The sequence below is a fragment of the Phoxinus phoxinus genome, assembly GCF_949152265.1.
Source record: "Phoxinus phoxinus genome assembly, chromosome: 1".
Lineage (NCBI taxonomy): Eukaryota > Metazoa > Chordata > Actinopteri > Cypriniformes > Leuciscidae > Phoxinus > Phoxinus phoxinus.
In genome coordinates, this window is record NC_136876.1 from 29,458,999 (window position 1) to 29,483,683 (window position 24,685).

At 41.3% G+C, this 24,685-nt stretch overlaps 3 protein-coding genes across 8 annotated transcripts in view; 2 read left to right on the plus strand and 1 right to left on the minus strand.

The window, feature by feature from the left end:
• Positions 1 to 1,110, minus strand: part of elfn2b (extracellular leucine-rich repeat and fibronectin type III domain containing 2b) — a 97,958-nt gene extending 96,848 nt beyond the window's left edge. Inside the window, exon 1 of one of the 3 annotated variants that reach the window (XM_079618431.1) lies at positions 1,034 to 1,110. The gene's annotated coding sequence lies outside the window, so the exon portion shown is untranslated. The remainder of the gene's footprint in view (positions 1 to 1,033) is intronic. The other 2 variants (XM_079618432.1, XM_079618433.1) reach the window with 2 other exon arrangements.
• A 5,994-nt stretch (positions 1,111 to 7,104) lies between these two features.
• Positions 7,105 to 21,460, plus strand: nacc1a (nucleus accumbens associated 1, BEN and BTB (POZ) domain containing a). Of its 4 annotated transcripts, none has more exons than XM_079618471.1 (6): positions 7,105 to 7,286; positions 11,260 to 12,276; positions 13,735 to 13,905; positions 15,501 to 15,606; positions 15,691 to 15,788; positions 16,747 to 21,460. In XM_079618471.1, the coding sequence occupies exons 2-6, from the start codon at positions 11,289 to 11,291 to the stop codon at positions 17,052 to 17,054; spliced, it is 1,671 nt and encodes a 556-aa protein (XP_079474597.1). In that variant the 5' UTR covers positions 7,105 to 7,286; positions 11,260 to 11,288; the 3' UTR covers positions 17,055 to 21,460. The 4 variants fall into 4 exon arrangements, with proteins under 4 accessions (XP_079474597.1, XP_079474598.1, XP_079474596.1 ...); XM_079618472.1 differs by lacking the exon at positions 7,105 to 7,286 and adding an exon at positions 7,538 to 8,998; XM_079618470.1 differs by lacking the exon at positions 7,105 to 7,286 and adding an exon at positions 7,539 to 7,953.
• A 1,478-nt stretch (positions 21,461 to 22,938) lies between these two features.
• Positions 22,939 to 24,223, plus strand: ier2a (immediate early response 2a). The gene has a single exon (XM_079621058.1). It carries the CDS (start codon positions 23,049 to 23,051, stop codon positions 23,604 to 23,606), a length of 558 nt encoding a protein of 185 aa, XP_079477184.1. The 5' UTR covers positions 22,939 to 23,048; the 3' UTR covers positions 23,607 to 24,223.
• Positions 24,224 to 24,685: the final 462 nt, after the last annotated feature.

Below are 24,685 nucleotides of genomic sequence, written 5' to 3' on the forward strand. Positions count from 1 at the left end.
CTGGCCACACACACACACACACACACACGCATGATATATACGCACTGCACTTATACAATTTAAGTGCATTTATGTTGAATTTTATATATATATAACAGAATAGGCTACATTTAGAAAAGGAAACAATAGGGGGAAAATATAAACGTAAAAATGTGAGATAAATGTCCAACAGGTTTTTTTCAGGGAATTAAGGCTACTGACACTTCATAGAGACAATTCAAAGGCAGTGCCACCCCGTTACTTTTCGATGCATATTAAAATAAACCATAATCGTTGTTCAATAGCTAGGCTATATTTCAATCTCTCACTCTTACAAACACGCACATCCTCTGAGCTGTGAATGTAATTCCACCACACAGTTCATGGAGACGCTTTCTGACATTCTTACATAGCCTACATACTAATGAATAATACATGAGATGAAAAGAATCATGTCAAAGTTATGAAATACTAAAGGAGCATGCCCCTTCGATCGTCTTAATGCTGCTGTGAACCGAAACCGTGTCACGCAGTGAGTTCGCCAACAAAACCCCGCCATGGTATATTAATACCAAATCCCCTCCACACATCTGTTAGTGGCGATCTAACGGTGCGCTCTAAGTGCATCTCCTGCAGTCGCTCTCCATGTTTTTTTTACATGGCTATAGATTAAGACCAGCTCCCAGTGAACTACATCCTATGTGAGGAGACGCAGGATAATTCATATGGCACCACACAAGGAACACTCACGAGAAAAATCTCCTCAAACCTACATATTTGCGCTTCAACGACTGCCTTGAAATACACGCTTTGAGGCGCATCAATTCTGACAGAAAACGCGCTGCGCCAGAAACGCGTGAATGCGTTGACGGCTTCTACATGGTTTCTGAATAGAGCGTGTGAGTCGCGGCGCGTGCAGGTGGCTTCTCATCAGAGCAATGCGCAGTCTGGGCAACTACGATGCCTGCTCTCCGATACAGTCTGAGGAGGTGGTCCATATTTTCCGCCCAGGCATGCCTGCCGTGGATGATATAAATACAGAAAAGTTTCTTACCTCTGTCAGTGTCTTCTCTGAAAAGATTCCGCTGTTTGTTTAGCTGCCTATCCGCTTTACTACACTGTGGGATCAGGGAGAGATACAGAATGAGGATGGGAGGGGGAGTGAGAGAGTGAAGATCGGGGTAGACCTCTCTACACTGGGATGATGCCACTCCTGCGTGATCCCAACCGCAATATGCAGCCACCCGTTATGTTAGACAAAGATGCCATCACTTTTTATTTAAAGATCCTCTGCCCCCACCTCCCAACTATCCACCCTCTCACCTTATGTGTTTTATGTACAGTACTATATAATATCATCTTGTAGGAGTTGCTCTAAATTGTTTTCCGTTTTAATGTCTGTTGTTATGAGCTAATATTGTTTAGTTTTTTTAAATGCTTGTGGCACCATTTGAGGTTCCTCAAATTCCATGACTGGTGAAAACCACTGAAAAACTCCAGGTAGCCCTTCAAAATGGTTAGTTCTCACAGGAACTTACAAAATGGATCGCTTAAAGGGTTAGTTCACCCAAAAAAGAAAAAAAAAACTGTTTTCAAATATACTCACCATAACAGCGTTCCAAACCGTAAGTCTTTTGTTTATCTTCAAAACTCAAATAAAGATCTTTTAGATGAAATCTGACAGATTTCTGTCCGTCAATTGACAGTCCATGCAACTACCACTTTGTCGCTTCAAGAAGTTCACAAAGAGATCCATATTAATCGAGCGGTTTAGTCCAAATTTTCTAAAGAAACTTGATAGCTTTATACAACGATGAACAGTTTAAATTTAGGCTTTTATTCAACTATAAAAAGCTGAACCATGCTTGACACAAAATAACAAATCTCATTGGTTCTTGTGGAAGCTCAAACGTGCTGCGTAACAAAAGATTGAACCTGGTTGATTCTCACATATCAAGCGAACATGCTAGAGCTTCCGTTTATCACACATATATATATATAGCCTATGTCTACGCTTATTTTGAGCATAGCTGAGCCTTTAAGCATTCTTTACTGACTATGTCCATCACAGCTTCAAAATGGTTTACAAAATATTCTGGTAGAAAATATAGGCATTATGCCATGTGCAATGTGTAACAGATCTGCTGAGGGCTGGACTCTTAATCAAAGCATTAAAGATATGGAGAAGAACACAGTTGTTATTGTTCACACTCTCAAAAAAAAGGTTCCATGGTTTTGTTTTTGACATGTTTTTGCCACTAAAGAACCTTTTAGTGAACACAGATAACCATTTTTTTCCCATTAAGGCTGGTACAATACACAACCTGACGTTTGCTCAGATTATTGCCGCAATTGACTGTCTGGACGAGGTGACGCTAGTTGCCGAATATCAGAACCAGTCTGCAGATTTGAGTTTACAGATTTCACAGAAAATTGTGTAGTGTGTATGGTCCAGACTCCAATGATTTAGCTTCAAAGTTTGCATCCATTCTAAGGATATCAAACATGTTTGACATTTTGATCCGATTTTAGAACATATAGTTTTTATTTGTCATGAGTCTCCTAGCAAGGCAAATATTTCTACGTGAGTTTGTTGTGTTCGAGTCTGGTAGTGTTAGTTCCTTAGTCTTTTAGTGTATGGTTTCCTTTGTAACTATTTAAAAGGTCGGCAAGTCTATACCTAGTGTTTTAAAATCTTTTCAGATTTTAAAAGTTGTGTAGTGTGTTCCAGCCTTTAGAAAACATTTATTGACCTCAAGGACCTCTTTTTCACTTTAATGAACCTTTTGTGCAATGCAGGATGGAAGGGTTTCAAGGATGTATGTTTTTCAGTGAACCAACAATAGACAACCTTTATTTTGAAATAAGGAACATTCTGTGATCACTTCTTATTCCCAACCTGTATGAGTTACTTTCTTCTGTGAAACACAAAATATATTCTGAAGAATGAAAAAACTGATTATGTCCAAACAAACAAAATAAAAAAAAACACTGATCACAAAACAAAAATCGTACAGGTTTTGACTGACATGAGGGGAAGGGAATTATTTTTTTGGGTGAACTATTCCTTTAAAAATTGTATCTTGAGTCTGTGTAAGAAATGTTAAAGGTGGGGTAAGCAATTTTCAGAGTGGCTAGCAATAGCGAGCTAGCTTTGAAAGCATGAGATCCCACCCTCCCTTCAGAGCGTCTTCAAAGCCACGCATCCTTCAAACACATGAACGAGCGTGCAGCAGGGAGCAATCAAAAGCAGCGTTAAACTACTTCATGTCTCAAAGCAGATATATTACAATAATAATGAACATAAACAACTTAAAGAGAACTGACCCGTACCACCTGACTGCTGCAGTTTCGGCGTTGATAGTGTTACCATTGAAATGCATAAATTCGAATCACGAACCGCCCAGAGTATAACTTCACAGATTTCCATCTCTTCCAAATTACTGTAGCTGTACAGTAGCTACTTTATGGTCCTCTACCTTCCACTGATGATATACATATAAATGCATTTAGACCACTTAACTTAGTGATTGCTATCAGGATGTGAAGAGACTTTTAACCAGCCTAAAAAAATAATAAAAAAATAAAAAAATCTGGAACAAAGCGCCCACCCTGCCTTTAACATGTTGGTGCATAAGATGAATAGAAAAAGATAGAGAGTTGGATGCACTATAAAGTGATCCTTGATAGAGCTGACTGTAATACCGTCCAAGATGAGAACTTCTAAGTACAAAATAACACATTTGCTCACACTGTTGGCAGAGCTCTGTAGGTTCTGTATAAGCCACATTTCCCCCCATCCAACTCGCTAAATCCAATGAAGAAACGTGTTTACTAAATAGCAACCCCCAGCCTCCCCAACTCACGACTCAAGTGCTGCAGCTGTGTTCCCATGGCAACGTGCCGCAGAAGTGAGACAAGCAATGAGCCAAGGTAGAGCAAAAAGATACAGTGTGTGACACTGCTTAAAAAAGGCAGATCTTTCTTCTTATCTCACGCTCCCGTTCCATCCCTCCATTACTGTCACTCTCTAGTCTCTCACGTCCATCTGTCGGAGCAACGGAGGCTCAGTCACAGTGTTTTCATAACTGGCGGTCAAACTATGTGTAAAACGGGCCCACAAAGTAGCTACTAAAAAACGTACGATGCCGACGTTATGTATGGAGGTTTTATTTGTGTTGAGCGAGAAGTGACGAGAGGACTCTCTCTGAGAAAGAACATCATGTTTCTGTCTCTCACAGAGGAACTTCGAAATTCACTTTGAAAATAGAGACCAGGGTAGAGGAGAAAAGATGAATAAATGATGGCGTGAATAAATGAACACATGCAGGGATGAGTAGCAGAGCTGTTGATAGACTACAGGCTTCTGCTGTGGTGGAAAACTCACCCGATCATTTGTTCATTCTGTTATCATCCATTCAACAAGCATGTCCTTCTCAGATTCAGTACACTTGCGAATTTTAACCATCAAGTCCATTTCACACCACTCGCTCCCCATCTGTCTGAATGGCGCGGAGTGCTTGTTTTTAAAACATGGTACTGAGGACCGGTTCTGGTGTCAAAAAAACCTGACAACTCCATAAGTAGACAAGAAACTCACATCCATGACCTGAGAGTCCTGGGAGGGGATGTAAATGATTTAGCTAGGTCTACTTGTTTATTGCAGGATGCTCAGAAGCACATTCCATCTGGCACTGTTAAATTCACACCAATGTTTCATCATAAAACTGGATAGCTATGCTAGGTTTGGTCTTTAATGAATGCTGTTAGTTATATCAGCAGAATGGAAAGACATAATTAGCAATGAGCAAAGACACACAAGACAAGCTAGGGCATCTGAAAAAAGAAGGGAACAAGCTTAGACGACTGATGTGTGAATATTATCATCTGAGAACGGGAGAATCAGAAGAATTGGTTCAGATGTTTTGGATTATATTAAAAAGTAAGCAGAAGCTGGAATGTGTTTGTTTCTGGGTCACGGGAGTGTACATGGTCTGTGGAAAAGAGAAAAACTGTGTAAAAAAAACACTTTTGAATTTAAGGACGGGGGCCCTTGCATCAGGGTGATCATATTTGGGGGTCCGTGGCATATCATGGATTGAAACCCCTGTTCTAGAACATGTATATCCCAGTGTAATTGTTGAAGATAGGCTACCATGTCAAAACAGCATTTCTTTCTACAAATGGATCTATATTTAGCAGATTTCTAGAGGTTATCAGTGTGACCCTCCCTGGCCCATAAGGTTAATTTGTTCCTCATTCCACTGCATGTTTCTTCAAGCAGCTTTATAGCATCACCAAGTTTCAATGTACACGTGCTGCCATCAAGTGGTGAGCAGAAGTAGATAGATAGATAGAGATTTATTTATCCTTTCGGAAAATTGTTCTGCGCCATACAGCACGTCAGATACATGTATACAACGACAATAAGACAATTTGACAAGACAGAATACAAAACAAAATATAGGCTACAACAGAATTTCCCTCACCGCAACCACTCCCACCCTACCACACCCCCCCACACACACAACGTCAGGACGAAAAACTCAAACCCCACTACACATAACTAGGATAATAAAGTGTAGTTGTGCATACTGTGACAGACCAGCTGGAAATAAAGTGCATGGTGCTATTTAAAGTGCTGCCCTGCAGGTATTAACTTCTTATTTACCTTAACCAATCAATCAGTCTTACATTGTGATATAGTTTCCCTAAACTGAAGCGATTTCCATCTTTGCTCCTGCCATCTGTCAGTGGACGACTCTCTAGACAATCTGTGCTCAAGCTGTGAATTAACTATGGATGTCATTTTCAGCATGCAGGCAAACACACAGCCACACGGCAGCTGCCGTCAGTGGTGACAAATTTACTGTAAGTGTTTTCTGCAGATGCTGACCACATCGAAATGTTGTAGGTTGCTTCTCACATGCAAATGTTGCAGACGCGTAGCATATGACCAAACTACTACTGAAGTAATTAATGGGTGAAATTATTAATAGTAGGCTAACATAAATACACAAAACTAAAATAGTGAGTAGCTTAAATACAGTAATTTGCATTTTATGCAACAAAATCGTCCATGTTGCTCAGCAAGTATTTATTATAGTACATAATTAGGGTATCATATAATGGCTAAATGTCTCTGATGTGCAATAGGATGCAGCCTGGAATAAATAACAACTTGAGTTAGACACGTAGCTTATGGCATGATGCTCAATGTGACTAACTCTGTAACAGGATTTAGATAGCCTACAACGTCTAGTAAATTAAAAGTAAAAACGAGACTCTTAAATGGTCAAATTTTGGAATGCAGAAGATTCAGAGAATATAAAAGTGGTGAGATGAGCTTCTCAAAGGAGAAAAAAAACGTTCTGCACCCGGAGATCCTGTAATAATGCCACTAGAGGGCAGTGCTCCTTTTTGTTTGAATATTCCAATCTATACATTTCACACCGGGACTTTCCACAAAAGGTACATGGGGTCTGAAACTCTTAAAAAACATTTAAAAAACAAATTGTGAGATACATTTTGAACATGTTTTTTTTTTACAAATTGCTCACTTAGTATGAGCTAGCTAGTTTGCGACCAAATGTTGGTTTAAGTTATTCAACAACTCATAAAAGCTAAATATTATTATTTATTTAATTGGCAATAATTTTTTTTTCATATTTTAAAATAGTTCTTATTACAATGAATTTAATATCAATTCAACACGTTTATTCTGTTTATGTTTTTTTTTATACCAGTAATGTGAAATTTAGACTATGCCTCGCCACTGCTTGGCTTTTGGCTTGCTATTGACCTGCCTTATTGCGTGGATGACGCAATTTTCTTCTAGAAACAAACGTTGTTGTATTATTTTCATGTTATCACTGTGAAGCTTTTTTGATACAATATTGTAAAAAGCGCTATATAAATAAAGGTTTGACTATGGATAATGCGTAAATGTTTGAATTATAAATACACACAACAATTAACGTAATAAAAAGACATGGGCAGTGATCCTGTTGAGATGGACAAAAAGGTAAACAAAAAAATATTTGCAGTGTAATAATAATAAACATAGGCTACACCAATCTGGCAACCCAGTGTTTTCTCTTTCAATAATTCGTGACTACGGAAGCCCGTGCGCACGTTTCCAGACACAAAAATGCAATTGGAAATGTAGCTCACCGGGGTAATGTAAGGACATCTATAGGGTCAACATGTGACGTCACGCGTTCGTATAGTTTTCCCTGTAGTTTAAAACACTTAGATGTAGGCTATATGACCTGCAGACAATTTTACATGGACTATTCTACCAAACAGTGAGTATTTCATGCTAACCATATACAATGTATTGATGATCATTTCCCATCAAGAATCGCCCACAAGCCTCATTTGAATATTTTTAGGGATTATTTTATATCGGGCAGTTAAAATGAAACCTACAGGAATTTTGCATCGAACTTAAAGGCTAAGTTACCATTTCAGGACGCAGTAAAACTCCCCCCAACACCAAACGTTGCTCTAATATAAGCAAACTTTATTTGATGTTAACGTTCCCTCGCGGTGTGCTGTTCTGAGTTCATGGCGTTCTCTACATTGGAGCTCTGTGTGGCGAGACGTAGAGGCATGGCCTACTTTTTGCGCACGTATGGAAACGAGGCGGTGGCTCTTTTCGCTGTTGCTGTGCCAGCCTATGCGCAAATACATCTCGACGCTGGATAGGTCTCCTGGCATTGAGGCTGCGCCTGTGATGATCATGCGATTGAGTGACGATGGGGAGTCATGTCTAGTCTATGCATGATCAGTGGCTCTGCGCTCCGGATCCCGCTGGAAAAAGAGTTCGCGCTCGATGGCTCTGCGATCGACTTCGCGCCTATGCCCACAATGAATGGCTGTTTCCAGCGCGAGACAGACGAGGCGAGAGAGTGAAGGAGAGCGAGCGCGTCGGACTCCATTGAAACACTTTGAAACGGCCTCCAGCTAGGGGTGAGTATCCTGCCTTCGAATCCCCGCAGCAGGTCATGTGAGGCTGCGTGACACGCGAGGACGGCGCGCGAGCGGCTGTCCTGGCATTTTGGCTGAAATCCGATGGCGCTGAGATGTTTGGGGGGCATTGTTTTGGGGAAGGTGTGCGGTGGGGGATGGGCACAGACTAATGGTACCAACAAAAAAGTTTAACCACTTCACCGACCTCACTGACATGGCTGAACGCTCGTGCTGGCAGATGTTCCGGAGTCAGATCTGGCTAATTTAAAAACCCGATTTCCGGGATCTCTTTTATCTGTGAACCGAAAGGCTCCTATTTGTGCATTTAGTTTGAAGATACCACTTTGAGCGTGATTGATGTTGTTGTGGCGACGAGTTGTTCAATCATTTTCTTATTGGCGGAGTCTAGCTGACCCCCCCTGCTGTCAGCGCTGGTTCAGTCTGGCTCGCCCCCAGTTCCGTGCATTTGTCCCGGGATGACCTGTTGATGTCTGTGAAATAAGATAAGGTGGGGTATCCGAACTAGCGCGCAAATCGCCATGGAACATTAACTTTGAAATTCCGTGGACTGAAAAGTATGCACTTGGGTATTTAAGGATGCTAACAACCGGCTGCTCATTCAGTCGTTAGAGATTAAGTGTTGCCGTTGTAATTGAGTGGGGTGGAGAACGGGGCGAACCCTCATTTCAGCGGTGCCGCGCACGAGACGGACCCGTCTAACGTTAGGCCCGAGGATGTAGGCACGCTCGCTCTCGGTGCGGTGCATTGGCAAAGACGGGACAAGAGCGGCAAACTTGCTCGTATCGCGCGGCCCTCTGTGCGTCGCGGCGTTTCCCCCCACTGCGTTATTTCTCGCTCGCATGTAGGTGCTGCATTTCTCACAGAGTGGCTCATAGTAGGCGCTTTTGCCATCGTTCTTCACCCCCCTTCACGGCCCGTGCCAGTGGAGAACTCCGGACGGACGGGCAGATTGACTGACACACGGTTAGCTTGCCGCCGACACAGCCTCATAACACTGCTGTACTGGCAGGGCTGGCGGCCAAAGGTTTGCTCACTATTTACTTATATTCTACTTAAGTGTTCAGCATTGTTGACTTAGTGTTAGTTTATGCACCGTCGTATGTTCAGAGGCTGCGTCTGCACTTCCATCACAGTATTAGACAGGATTCTAAAGCTGTGCTGTTTTTCTTTTTTTGTAATGTATCAGTGGTTCTCGACTGGGGTCCCGGGTCCCTCTAGGGCACTTGGTTGCTAAGAGGCCCTCAATCATATTATATTTGATTATTATTTTAACAATGAAAATGCTAAATATGCTAATAACATGTAATATACGTGTAAATGTAATATAAATATTGTAACATGCATCAAATTACTGTAATGGAAAATCAGGGACTTGACATTTTGCTGAGCTGTCAGTCAGTCATGTTTCCTGTGTGTGCAGCATACAGCCTTGGTGAACAAAATGTACTTTTATTATTTGCCACTTTTCAACAATTTGTATTTAATATGTCTGTAGTAGCATTTTGTTCACTCTTTGGTGATGTTTGTCTGTTATGTTTCATTTTAAAAAGTTGTAGGCTAGTTGAGCAGAGAAGTTCTTCAGCACCAAAGAAACAGCTATTTGTATTTTATTTATTTATTTATTTATTCTTTCCTTAATAAAGAAGGCACAATGTGTTAAAACATGTTATCTACAAAATCTCCTGATTAAACTATTATTATCTTTTTATTATTAACTTAACCAGTAAAAAAACTCAATCACAGTTCATTTTTAAAATATATTTACAGCCACAGTTTCTATTACAATCACCTTTGATTTTAGGAGATCTTGAAATTACAAGGGTTGAGAACCACTGACATTTAGTTTGAAATCACTTTTGAAAAAAAAAAAAAATCTCTTTTTTATGCTGTCTGCCTAAAAGGGTCCCAGTTGACCTGAATGTACATAATTTGTCATTGAGAATAAGTGCATGCAATTTCATGAGTATACTTGATTATTCATTCTAAGATTATTTTATGTAGGCCTAGGTGTTTTTAGACTCAAAAACTCAATTGGTTGCATGTTAAAAGTTTCATACAGGCAGTTTGAGTTGTGAGGACAGTCTTTAAAATGTTGCGCCCCCCTCTCTCACACAGCATGATAACTATACCTAAGGTGTCCCTCTCCTCCTCCACCCCAAGGGAAAGCTTCTTAAATAAACCCTGGGCCTCTCAGTGTGTATGTGTGCCACAGCTCTCTGGCCAACTGTAAACAAGCCGTTTTGTCTGATGTCTATGGCTTGTGTGTGTGCATGCAAGGGAGGGGGGAGCGAGCCTGAAGTCAGACAAAGAGGGTACTTCTTTTACCACGAACGTCCTGTTAGTTCTGTGTGATCTGATCAGATTCAGTGATTTTTAATGTGGTGGCTTGTGTGGGAAACATGTGCCCAGATGTTTTGCCTTCCACTGTCTAATCTTAATGTGTGAAGTATATCACATCACAGTGTTATTCTGCCGTGTTGGTTTAGCTGACATGATTTGAGGGCTGTTTTTTCTTCACCAAATGATTGCTTAACAATAAGCAACCATTTTTCTTTTTGATGGAAAAAATAGTGTATTTCTTGCTTAAAAATGTAACCGACCACAGTTTATAACTCTTCTTATTTGTAAAATGTTTGGACAGCCTAAAGTAGAGGGCTGTTTTCTTAAAGTAGAAAGTTCAGGTTATAATGAATTTTCCCAGCAGCACGGCTGTGAGCTGTAATGATGGCTTTGCTCATGGTGTCACATTTAGCAGTAATAAGACTGACTGCAGTGTCAGTCAAAGCCCATTGTTTTCCACCCTCTTCCTCAACTATGACCTCAATCACTGGTTTAGTATCTCTCTCGCACTCTCCCCCTCTCTCCCTCCCCTGATGTAGTACTGTAAAGAGTGCCATTTTATCTCTGTCTCAGCTGAATCACCATCTCATTCAGATTAGCAGTCACATCCTGCTCACAGGGTTTTAGAGGCGGCTCGCCAACCCCCCTATTATTTTTCACAGTTCGCATGTTTTAGGCCAGTCTGCGAAAGGTGCCTACAGGCTCGTCCCTGGGGTCTTATACATTTCACCACCTTTTAATGTATCAGTCTGTTGCCAATAACCGTTTGTCTCTGCAATAAATGATGTTAGATTTAGTGGATTTTACTGCTTCAAAAGCAAATGACGGTTGCAATGAGTCTTAAGGGATGAACTACTGTGCTGCTGAGAGAATGCTGCTGACAAAGATCTCTTTCTTTCTCTTCCATCTGTCTTTCCCTCCTTCTGTTCCTCTGGTGCCGCTCAGATTTCTCTGGTGGTGCTGGCCATAGCGCCATGGCTCAGACCCTTCAGATGGCGATCCCAAACTTCGGCAACAATGTCCTGGAGTGTTTGAACGAGCAGCGGCTACAGGGCCTGTACTGCGACGTGTCTGTGGTGGTGAAAGGACACACCTTTAAAGCTCACCGCGCCGTGCTGGCAGCCAGCAGCTCCTACTTCCGTGACCTTTTCAACAGCAGCGCGGGCAGCAAAACCCCTACGGTGGTGGAGTTGCCCCCGGCCGTACAGCCGCAGAGCTTTCAGCAGATCCTGGCTTTCTGCTACACCGGCCGCCTCAGCATGAACGTCGGAGACCAGTTTCTGCTTATGTACACGGCTGGCTTTCTCCAGATCCAGCAGATCATGGAGAAGGGCACAGAGTTCTTCTTGAAGGTCAGCTCGCCCAGCTGCGACTCACAGGGCCTCCATACCGAAGAAACTCCTCCATCGGAGCCTCAGAGTCCCGTCACCCAGACGGCGGCAGGGGCCTCGGCAAATGGAGGTGGCGCAGCCAGTCGGCCCACTTCCTGCTTGACCCCGTTGCCCCTGGTGTCTCGGGTGAAGACAGAGCAACCGGAGGCTTCGCCCTATTCTGTGGTGTGCGCGCCGGTGGCCAAGCGGCTCTGGGAAGGAAGCAATCGGGAAGGTGGCGGAGGCTCGGGCACAGCCGGAGGAGGAGGGATGAGGAAGGCGGCCCGCTTTTCCCAAGAGATGGCACGTGGAAGCGCCATCCAGCAGCAAAGTAGCATGGGACTTGGTATGGGTCTAGGAATGGGCCAGGGGGGTCACAGTGGCGGCGGCAGCACCAATGGCAACGGCACGAGCAGTGCCACTCCTGAAGGCACCAGCCCCGGTACATTGAGTGCCTATGCCAGCGATTCCCCCATCTCTTACCATGACGATGAGGAAGAGGAAGAGGCGGTGGATGATGGCACTGAAGAGCAGTACAGGCAGATCTGCAACATGTACACCATGTACAGCATGTTAAACGTGGGAGCTACAGGTGAGTCCACAGCCCTGCTGCATTAAATGAAACGCTTAAAATTATTTATGTAATAATTGACTCGGTCATTTTTTATAATCATTTACTCTACCTCATGTTCCAAACCTGAATGATGAAATTTTAATAATGCACTCGTAGTCTTTTCCATGCAATTACAATGAATGCGAAATGAGCTTTCAGACTTAAAAACCCACTATAAAAGTTGTCAGTATGACTCTTGCACTGTCTTTCAAGTCTTCTGAAGCTATACGATAGCTTTGTGTAAGAAATTTTTCTATTAAAAAATAAAACGATTTTTTAAAAACAATTTATCCATGCATCTTTAATTTAATATAAAATAAAATTGCACCTTGTAATTTTTACTTTAAAATGTCAACTCATTCTTCCAGTGAAACGACAGGCTTGTCTCTAGTGACATATGTAGTTGATTGCAAATCCCACATTGGAGTTCATTTCAATCAACAACCAATGGATAGAACCAAGTTCTTGCCATACATTTCCTTTTTTCACTAATCTGTTACACTCCGATGTACATCACAATAAGGTTTGAAAGTTGTTGTTTTTTTCCGCAACTATTTATTCAGACTTTCCCTCTCGTGAGCGGTTTACAGTTGAGCTCCTTGGGTCAGTCCGATTCATGAATGAATACAAACTTGGGTTAAATGCAGAGGACAAATTTTGAGAATGGGTTACCATACTTGGCCTTCACATGTCACTTTCACTTTTGTTCACTTTGATTCAAGCCAGTTTTGTGAACTGAATCAACCGATTCTTTGAAAAGATCTGACAAAAAAAAAAAAAATCACAAATCTAACATCACTACTTCTCTCATCAACTCATGATTTTCTCTGAATAATGACACAAAAAGCCAGCTCCAGTCCCTGTTCATGATTGCATGGAAAGAAAACGACCAGAACATGGTTAAAATTGTTGTTTTCTGTGTTCCACTGATGAAAAAAAGTAGTCATGGAGGTTTGATTATGACAGAATTTTCATTTAAGTTAATAATAGCACTTCCCACACCAGCACTTCCTTTGATCCTGTATGTGTTGTAATGTATACAGGCTTTTTTTGGCCTCCATTTTAACAAGTTAACTATTGTCTACTCTCTGTTGTGTTTCTTAAGTAGGAATATCATCATAGCTAAATTCACACTTTTTGTTAAAATGCTTCAACTGTTTGGAGCTCATGAATATTTAATCAGAATGTCTTATCTTCTCTCAGACGGCATGCAAACTGAATGTGTTCTGATGCCTTTGGATTTCACAGGTCTTTTATTAGTCTCGGTCCCAAGAGGTCTGTATTATCTGTCTGTTTTTCAGAGTCAAAAGACCTGAGTGCTGGTTTAATCTTCACAACTGTCTAGACAGTGTATGCCGAGATCACGTTTTTGTCTTCACACTTTCTCTACTCTCCATAAACTTCCCTTCTCTTCTTCTTTTTTTTCCTCGTCTTCAGCGGGCGAGCGTGTGGAGGCCCTCCCGGACCACTCAGAGACGCGGCCTAGGATGCGCGGCCGACAGGATCTCGCCTCTCTCCCTGCCGAACTCATCGCTCAGATCGGCAACCGCTGTCATCCAAAACTTTACGAGGAAGGTGACCCTGCAGAGAAACTGGAGCTAGTTTCAGGTCTGAGTCTGATCATTGTACCTGTTCCTTAAGAAAACGCAACCGATGAACCAAAACATCTTGAGTGAGAGGTGTATTATAGTGGGATAAATCATTCTATTGTTGCTCAAGCAGTCGTCATATCACCCTGCATGCACTGTAAGAAAACATCTGCCGAGAAAATAATATTAATCTATAGAAGAGACAAATGGGGAGTTAAACCAGCATCATACAACTGAGTCATGTTCAATCGACCATGAAAAGCAAATTATCTCTCGTGGTGATTGATAGGTCAACCATGTTTGGAGAAGCCGTGTTTTGGTATTGTGGTGTAGAACAGGTTTTGTTGAGTGACTGTAAGGTAATGGAGGCTTTTATGAGCTGTAAAGCGTGGCCTTAAGTGACTCTGAGCTGTCCGACTGGAACTGTTCAGTACACATAACAGAGGAATTCCACTAATCGCTGAAACTTTATTTAAACAGCAGTCACATATATAAACATGCAGCTCAAAGTGCTTTACAAATACGATAAAAGAAAGCGTTCGAACAAGACCAGACATGAAGCAATATAAAGTGGAAAATGAAATGAGGAATTGAAACAAGACGAAAGTACAAACGATAAAAAGGTCTTTGGGAAAAAATGTCATCAGAAAGTCATTAAATGATGAACAAATACGAAGCACTGGAGGAGTGAAAAGGAAAAATGGAAAGGAGACAAAAATGTTTAATTAGGAGCATGATGGAAAATAAGCTTTTGAATGATTTTCAAATGTTGTTTTAGTAAAGATGTTGTTTTTATGTAAGAAATTAATTCTTATTTTCAGCAAGGACACTTTTAAGTTTGAATTGATCAAAAGTGACAAAAGGCATTTATTATAAATTACATTAAAAAATATATTGAAATAAGTTATTTAAAAAAATATATATATATATATTTTACAATTGTACTGTTTCACTGTAGTTTTGATCTAATTAATGCAACTTTGGTGAGCATTTTGTTTCAAAAACAAAAAATATATACACAACAAAAAAAGTGTATATTATAGCATGAGATAAATTGTTTCATGCACATGTTTGCTATTGCCAATTTACTCTTTATTTGGAGCCGATCTATTATTTAGTTCTTGAGTTATTTGTGTTAAATTGCTGCTATTGTCACTGTAGAAACTATCTAAAAAAAAAAGCTGTTTAAGTCCACGATAGATTTTTTTGAAAACTAGTATCTGGTGACTGAGTATTGATAAGAATTTTTTTAATTAAGAGATTAATAAATCAAATGCAGCTAGATATGATAGTATATAGATATTATATAGTATTCTGTATTTGAAAAGTTGAATTGCATTAGAAATGGCAGTAAAGTCAGAGCTTAAACTTCACAGGTTACAGTCAGTGCTAACATGAATGGTCTTTAGCGCTTATAAGGAGAGCTGAATTTCTTTCTGAGCTTTGTGTGATTAGTATTCATTCGTTTAGTATTCATTTTTGGGATTTAAATGCATTCATGCAAATCGATGAGTCATAAAGCATTTGTCAGTCTTTCAATATGTATATCTTGAGTACATTCATTTGAATTAAGTTTCACACCTTTTAAGCGAGATTCATGTATTTGGTCCACAGGCACCAGCGTGTACATTTCACGAGCTCAGCTGATGAACTGTCACGTCAGTGCAGGGACCAGGCACAAAGTCCTTCTGAGGAGGCTGCTGGCTGCTTTCTTCGATAGGTAAGTCTGAGGAACATTAAAGATGTCTTCCATAATAGTGAAAGTGTAAGGCCTCTAACTTTCCTGTTTCTGTTTGACACACAGGAGCACTCTGGCCAACAGTTGTGGAACTGGCATCCGTTCCTCCACCAATGACCCCAGCCGTAAGCCGCTGGACAGCCGAGTGTTGCATGCTGTCAAGTGTGAGTTCCTGATCTTTTATACCTCAGTTGCTCAGAGCACCTCATTTGCAAACCTATGAACATGCCCCGCCCCGCACCCCCATGTATAAACGCATAACGTTCACAACAGCTTAATTGAAATATGAACACATTTTACCGTTGAAACCTGATGAACAAAAATTACTTGATCAATCACAAACTTGCTTATTTGATAAGTAACATAAATAGTGCGGAACTTAAAATATTTCTGAAGCAATTTTCCATAAAATTTGTTTACAATTTAAAAAAAAATCCAACAAGTAAGTTTGTTTTCAGGTTTAAATTAGACTTTGAATAACAGATGTTCAATGTGACCCTACTGAACCCCACTACGTGTGAATGGAGTTTGCAACATCACCGTCATTGTGGAATGTTTATCAGGATGTGATGCGAAGCGGTCACGCTAATGATTTGTTGGAGTTGTGGGCTTTCACTGACTTGTGCAGTTTAATTCTCACACTTTGTTAGAATTTATAGCTCCAAAAACAAGCTATGTTACAATGAAAAATGATTACCTCGGAATGTAGATCAGTAATGCAGGTGCGAGGTGCTTTATCTTTTTCTCACGTGCCAGCGATTACCCCATAGGTTGCCGGCCCCTGAACTAGTCTGACCAACTAGCCGCTACTTTGGTCTAATTTGAATCCAAAAAGTAAGACTGATTAGCCCTATCTACCTTTTTATGTAACTGACTTAAAAAAAAAGAAAAAAATGAGATGACTAAGTTGTAAGACTAGTTTTAACAGTTTATGTAACCAGCCATAGTACTTTTTGTTAACTGTTCATCATGTCTTAGAAGTAAACTTGTTGTGTATTGAACCGAATCACGATACCACTAGAACGTTATCATCTATGGATGTGGATGCTGATATAGTTGTCGTTTAAGTTATTCGTGGTGTGAACGTGCCTTTAGAAATGACTCCCTCCCGTATGTCTACAGTTTACTGCCAGAACTTCGCCACCAGCTTTAAAGAGAGCGAGATGAATGCCATTGCGGCGGACATGTGCACTAACGCTCGACGCGTGGTGAGGAAGAGCTGGATCCCCAAGCTGAAGCTACTGATGGCGGAGGGCGACGCCTATGCCAATTTCCTTCCTGACAGCATCAAGATGGAAGCGGACGGCCTCAGCGGCGAGCCTACCTTTGAGACCGCAAGCCTGGAGGGCGGCGCTTCGGTGGAGACCGGAGGATCCTCGGGCGAGTCTCTGCAGGGTGTGGGCGGAGACAACGGCACTTTGTTTCAGTGAGCGACCTGGCGAGGAAAGCCCTGCCCCATCCCCTCTGCCGCCCCACCTCCTTCCTGCCTCCCACCCCGCTGCGTGACTCTGGGCTCTGCTGCTTTTGCCTGGGATGGGAAAGGGAGAGTCGGGTAGGAGATTGGAGGAGATAGCACGGTCTAGTGTCGGGAGGAACACGGGGGGTTTATACCAGGGGCGCTATTTTCTTTTCAATCATTTTTGTTTTTGCTGAATAACCCTCTTTTGCACAGAAGATCCCCTTTGCCTCCATGCTCGGCAAGTAAATCTAGTCACCGATGCTATAGGAATACATAATTAGGACCAGGAGAAGTTATTGCGACGGGAGGCCCGATGTTCCCTGATCTCACTCTACTGAATTTGAATGTATTAGTTTGTAGCTACCTGGCTATGTCAGACTAGCCGATTGTATTTGGCCCAGGAGAGAGACAGGAAAAATGCTTGTCATAAGATCTAAAGGAACAGCAGATGGAGAAAGTGGTGAGGGAGGAGAGGAGAAGTAGGTGGCATATTCTGTCTCTCGTTCAGTCTAAAATGGAAAGAATCTGATATCCTCCTCTCCTTCCATTCTTCCCAAAATATATGTGGGATGTTAGTCTGCCACGTTCTTTGTTTTTTATGTCGCCATTTTCTCCTTTCCCCTTCTACTTGTTCCACTGTGTGTGATTTATATGAATTCAGAGTTGATGAAAGATGATTAAGGACTGTAAAGGATAAAAATATATTTATCTGCTCACACCTTTTGAGCTTGAGAGAGAGGGATTGTTTTAAAATCTCTATTTTTGTTTTTTTATTTTCCCCTCAAGAGACACCTTTTTATTGGGCTTTAAATGGAAATAGTGAGAATAATGAGGAATATTTTTGCATACGGATTATCTTACATTTCAAAGAATGGTGCTTGGCTTGTATCTGGATTTCCATCGTTTCCGTAGCAGAATTCGATTGGCCCTTTGACCAGTGACGCAATTAATACGGTAGTTTCAACCCCACTGACTTTCAGTGTTTGCACAACAACAGTTGAAGCATTCTTTAAAATATCTTCTTTTGTGTTACATACAGTTTAAGAACAATATGAGGGTGAGTAAATGATGACAGAATTGGATAAACTATCCCCTGAAGAGAAAAGAAAAATTGTGTAGGACATAAAAACGTAAGTGTTTTTAGCGTGTAAACCTTTTAGCTTTCTTCCCCCATTATCACACACAAACATGCTTTTACAGTTCCGGAGGTTGTGCTTCTTATTGTTAGTCACTTAACTGTCTTAAGGTTTGGGCCTGACTTTGTGTGTGTGTTTGGGAGTGGAGGAGGGTTTACATTGCCTGTGTCCCAGGAGAGGAGGAGCAGAATGATTAAGTCTCTCCATGTTGCCCATGTCCCTGTTTGGGCAGCTGTGTGTGCATGTGTGCGTGCGTGTGTGTCTGTGCTCGCTTAGGCAAGCATGTGTGTGTCCGCACAAGTCACCATCTGTATACATTCCTTGCACATAGTTGGCACTGTGTATTTGCATGTGGGTGATGTGTTGATTCTGGGATTTAGGGTGTTTGTTTCTGTGTTTATGCGTACGGATGCTTCTTCGGCTGTCTGAAGGTTTGCCGTAACCCGTGAACTTTTGCATAATCCAGATTTCCATCAGGATTTGAATGGGATTGCATGTGATGTCTTAATGTGCACTCAGGCATGGGTTTCATATGCACATGCCTCACAAAAACAGAAATACGATACTTTAGGCGATTTTAATATTTCATGCCCGAATTGGTAGGCCGCGCGTTTGTATAAGTGATGTTTTTTGTGTGCATCTGATCTCCTGGGACACATACAGTAGCCGCCCCCTTTCTGAAGAAATGGAACTCTTTGCACCTTTTCGTAGACTGAACTAGAGCCTTTTGCACCTTTTTGTAGAGGAGAGTGGTGGATTGTGCACCTTTTTTTGTAGAGCGTAAACGATGGTTTTTGGACTAAACTTTGTGGATGTGTATGTGTCGGTATCTGGCCCATAACAGGATGCACCCCTGTGTCTGCGGCCAATCATGTTGAATACTGATGTAAATATCGAAGAGACTGTTGAACAGATTTTGACCACGTTTTTAATTGATGGCTTGCATTAGGTCTTTCACCCCTCGTTTTTGCTCAATTTTTATTTTATTTTATTTGCATAACCAAGTCTGGCTTACCTGCTGTTTGTATATCTGGAAATTGTAGTTTTCTTGTTTTGTTTTCAAGCTTTAGAGTCGTAGCAAATAAAGTGAACTCCTGGCAAGTTTACGTCTTAAATGCAGTTTGGTTCTGGTCTGACCGGTGACCTATTTCTTTTTCTTTTCTTTTGGACTAGAAGACAATAATGCCTCCAGTGTATAAATGTATAACATCCTGCAAAATCAACATCTGGGAATGTGCATGCATTCATTTCATTCTCGGTTTCATTTCTCCATTCTTTTAGCAGACCACATGTACTGTATTTACTTTTCAACTACTACTAATTCAAGATGAAGAGTTGACTTGCCAAGTTTTTTAAGGATACAATATAGAGTTGTTTGACTGATGATAGAGTACTGAGTATTTTTTGATTTCTTCTTATCGACTAAAGTGCTGGGAGGGTGGGGGCACGGTGAGGAATGAACTGGTGCTATGTGTCCTATTCTTTAGATGTTAAAGGCCTGCTGGGTCACTGGTGCCTTTTCAGGAGGACTGCGGGAGACTGACTGCGTGTGTATCTGGGTAGGGCATGGAGTGGCGGCGCTCCTCTCTCCTCTCGCCGGCTATGACTGTGCCAGTGTTTATGCGTCCTCCATTTTGATGGCACAGATCACATATGCTGCATGCGTTGCTGGAGAGGAACCGCTGTGTCCATGCACCACCTGCTGTCTGTGTGTTGTTACTGCAGCTTAAATTTACTACTTAGTCAACACCAGGGGGTGTCATAACTGAGAAATATGACTTTTAGTGGCCACAAAAGATGGCTTTTCTCCTTCTGGGAAGTTGAAGGTGACGTGTGTAATTTTTTTCAATGTTAAAATGCTAAAAGTAAGCCATTCGATGGTTGATTTTTCCCGAAAGGTGTACTATGGCTCTTTGGCACTATCAAAAAGTTGCTCTGTTTGTTTGAGCATCACAACCTGCCCAAAAGAGGCTGAAATCATTGTTTTTGTGAATTAGTTTTAATTTACACACTTATCCTTTAAAGGATTATTTTTATTTAGGAAAAACGTATGTCTCGCTGGTATGAAAGGTTTCTTAAGGCAAGTATATAGTGGGAATGAAGGGACCAGTGTAAATCAAAAAAGGCCAGGATGTCCATATCACGTTGCCTATCTGTCTGCTCTCTGTGCCCGAGTAAAGCACCTTTTTCTGGGGTTCGCGTTCATAGACGTGCTCCCCGGCACCTTGCAATTCAGTCTGACTGTGTCACGGAGCACAGAGCAGTTAGATGGCAGACGCCTGTGAGGGTGGAGAAAGAGCGTGAGAGTTTAACTGCCCATAAGTCTTGTCATCCTTCCTTGTAACACAGTTTGTTGGGGTACTAGGCATTGTAGATCATTGTGAATGTGTAACCTGGTGAATCGCTGACCGCTTGCAAGAAAGAGTATGGAGCGGTGCATTAAAAATGTATCTCTTTTATAAATAGTGACTGTCTCTCCTCTCGGCAAAGGCAGAAACCGGACCCGTCTGTTTTGAAGCAACAGACTCGCTGCATTTAGCAGGTTTTCCTTTAGCTTGCAGTTTGTTTGTTTACCCAGAATGCAGCATTGCTATTCCACTCTAAATAACAGACATACCACAAAAAGATACTCGCCTCTTTTTCTGCGTGTTGCGTTCTCTTCCAGCACACCCCAACACTCTGCTTTCAGTCTTTTCCCTGAAATGAGATGGATTATAACCCCACTTTGCAAATGTTTTGGTAAAGTAACGTGTGACAGCTCGACAAATTGATGTCCGGACATGGTATCACGAATTACAGAGAAATACAGACAGGATGGGTGATGATGACATCAGCTCGCTTGAACACTCAAAACAACAAACAGGTTGTGAACTTTTTTTTACGATGCAGTGTCTCACTTTCTATGACTACATCCCTATACAAATCTATATACTGTATATTACATAGAAGCACTAATGAAGTTTGATTGTTAGTCGTGCACTCTCAGCATGAGTTGTAACCCATACCCAGCTGTGCTCATGCACTGACCCTGTAACGCCAGTGCTCATCCACTCCATTCTGTCTGTGTTCAAAGTGCCAATAACTTTGTGAATCCCTAACTGTGACCCAATATTATCAAAAGTAATTGCACATTAACTACTGTAAAAAAATGAGTAAGAGAAAAGTCAAAGGATACAGCTGAATATCTTAATAAAAGTTTGTAACAAAGATTTGTGTGTCTTTGGTGCCTTATTTGATTTTTTTATTCAAAAGAAAAAAAAATAGTTTTCTTACCCATTGGCAGATCTCTTTTCCAGTTTTAAACAAGACCTCTTTTTTTCAAGACCTAATATATTTGCTTCACAAATAAATGTTTTTTGGTTTAAGAATTATAGATATTTATATTGGAAAAAGATAAATGTATGGAGTTAAATAAGTCTTTTTATTGTTTACAAAAGTGCAGCCCCTGTGAGACCACCTGGTTGAAAACCACTGTTGATATGTAAATATAGTAGTATGTTTAATATGCAATCGAATTACAGTCCTTCAGGAGTGAATACACCTTGACTAAACATGGAGGTCTTTTGATTGTCATTTTGTTTGTCTTTTAAGGCACACAACTTTTATAGGTTTACTTTAACCAACCACACTTAAGTGGAATACTTGAGTGAATGTATAGATTTCAATTAAGTCTTACTTCGAAATAACTCAATGTACTACTTTCTTCTATCAGACTATACAAGATTGTCATGTAGACCTTGAGAGGTTATTGAGTTTATTAAGTTTATTAATCCCTAAACTGTAGCTTTACCTGATCACAGAGAAATACTTGGAGTTTGTGCAACCTTTCCTGATCATGTCTGCAATCCAGAGATAGAGTTTGAGAGTGCAATTTAACATTTCATTATTATTATTATTTTATCCCATTGAATAGATCAACTGCCTTTTTGATAGCCAAAAAAATATTTTAGCTTGTTTTACCATATAAATAAAGTCTAATAGCACATATGGTATCACGTGTGTAACCTCTGCAATTTTACAGTTCCTTCGTCCAAAAACTAAATTTAGAAAATGTATATTTGGTTAAACAACATCTGGGGATCTAACGTTTGATAAAATGGTGCTGTTATATGTTTTACGCGAGAACAGCTGGATCCACCCGTAAATGGGCAGAGGAAGCTTGACGCGCTCGTGTCGTGTGAGGTTAGTGGCTATGACGAAATCTCTTGAAGCAAATAAGGCAACAGGAAGTAGCCTGAACGTGCCCACGCATCATGGGTTTTCCACAGAGCGGACCGACAAGCGGATGTTCCTTTTATGGGCAAAAGAGAACGAGGAAGCTAACAATATCCATGGGAATAAAAAGTAGTAGCCTATCTATTAACCCAGGCTAGAAAAATGGCAAAGACTTATTATGCGTTTGTATTGTGTTGTCGAGTAATTATATAATATAATATATAATCTTAGTTTAAAAAAATGCAATTATTTAAAATAAAATTCAGGCTACAATAAAACAATCAGAAGGTGATTCATCGACCTTTACTTAAGTTTTTTGATAATCATTGATAGTCTAGAGGTGTTGATGATTAAATCTTCTGACTGATTAAATCAGAAGCAGAATGATACATCCTCTGACTTATTTCCTCAAACAGAGCCGCAACTCATGGGAGGAGCCCGAGTGTCAATCACAAGCGAACACGTCACCAAAACTATATAAAGCCCACTGTCTTAACGCTGAGGTTTACTTCGGTGAATGAAACAGTAAAAGTAAACTGAGCTCAGAGGAAATTGCCTAAATATTGTTTGTCTATTTAAAACGAGGATAGAAGTTACTTAAATAACTAAGAACGATGGATGTCACAGCAGAGGCCAAGCAGATTATGGTCCATGCGTTGAGCAAAATCTACTGCTCGCGCACCCAGCGTGGTGGACTCCGACTCCACCGGAGCCTGTTGCTGACGCTCGTCATGAAATCTGCAAGGGACATATACCACTCTGCTCGACTGACAAGCGAGAAAATGGGGCAATCCGACACACTCAGTGTCACAGAGAACACATCGCAAACAGAAGAGACCATGGACACAACGAGCTCCACGGCAACACCTCTGCGTGCGATAGCGACACAGTCCACCGAGGATGAGCAAAGGTCCGGACTCGAGGGTCATGTACATCTACACAGCCCCGCAGGACTCAAGGTGGACAAAGAAAACTGCAACCCAACCAGACCGGACCGTCACTCCAGAAAGCGACGGAGCAAAACAGCCACAGATCCTGACTTCCTACCGTGCAAAAAAGCCAAACTGGAGTTTGAGGCCAGAGGAATTCTTCAGAATAATTCCGCCAACTGCGGTAGAGCGCTAGACTCACTGTCACTTGTACCTATGCCAAGAACAATTGTGACATTTTGAAAAGACAAACAGCAATGGCACAACAGAATGACAGTGAAGTGAACTTTGCGCACTACAGAGGGCAGCGTATGCTATTATGTGACGCATAACAGCTGTGATATTGAGGGCACTTGACTAATGTGGAGAAGTCAGTGGGTGATTACTCACAGTGGAACAATGTGACAGCTCATCGGAGAGCGGGTTGCTTTGGGAAAAGGGTGTGATGGTTCTTGATCAAACTGTCACGTTTCTCTGATTCAGGAATCAGGACAGGACGCGGCGGTATCATGACTTCCACGAGAAGTGTTACTGAGAGAACTTCCACGGACATTCACAAGAACTTTATCTATTTATTTATTTATTGGCCATCTGGATATAGTGTATGACAGCCTACGTGTTGTTCAGACTTTATTTGTCTATGCTGCTGTCAGGATGGTCCAGTTATGACACTGACTGGGAAAACCCATATTAAGCTGTGTTTTGGAACATTGTAGCTGGTTTCTTGCTGGTCCAAGCAGTAACCAGCGGAAACATTGTAGCCAGGGATTTTCCAGCAGGTCAACATTTAAGCTATACAAACAGACATTGTGATGTTATGATCTATCTACCTCAGTTTTGTACAATAAAATATTCTTTGACATCAATTTTGTGTGTGTGACGCATTATCTCGAGAACGGTTAATCCAGGAAATGATCTGACAGAGTCAGGCTTGTATGTAATTGCATGCGCTCTGAAAGTACTCCGCGGTCACGTGACCGGAGGTGCGGATTGCTCGCGGGCAGGAGCTGTGTGTTCGCGGAAGGCAGGAAGCGGTGAGGCCGTGAGCACAGGCACATCAGGCCGGATAATCGCTGCTGTCGTCTTTTTTTCACACTCCCACTTCTTTTCAACCCCACAACCGGCTCAGGATATGGGGAACAAAAGACGAGAAGCTGTAAAACGTTTAAGTCGTTTACTGATAATTAATGGCCCATTCGCAAGTGTTGTTAAACCCAAACTTAACACTTCATTGTATTAGTCATTGCCCTTTTTCTGAATTCTGTATTTAAAGTCTATGTAAAAGCTATACTAGTTGGTTGAACACATACCTTATTACATCA

What these genes read in the sequence shown, in the direction of transcription:
- nacc1a (XM_079618471.1), top strand. Translation starts at nt 11,289, where the DNA reads ATGGCTCAGACCCTTCAGATGGCGATCCCAAACTTCGGCAACAATGTC. An exon ending in CTGGCTGCTTTCTTCGATAG is followed by an intron (nt 15,607 to 15,690) that starts GTAAGTCTGAGG and finishes TTTGACACACAG; the next exon opens with GAGCACTCTGGCCAACAGTT. An exon ending in AGTGTTGCATGCTGTCAAGT is followed by an intron (nt 15,789 to 16,746) that starts GTGAGTTCCTGA and finishes GTATGTCTACAG; the next exon opens with TTTACTGCCAGAACTTCGCC.
- ier2a (XM_079621058.1), top strand. Translation starts at nt 23,049, where the DNA reads ATGGATGTCACAGCAGAGGCCAAGCAGATTATGGTCCATGCGTTGAGC.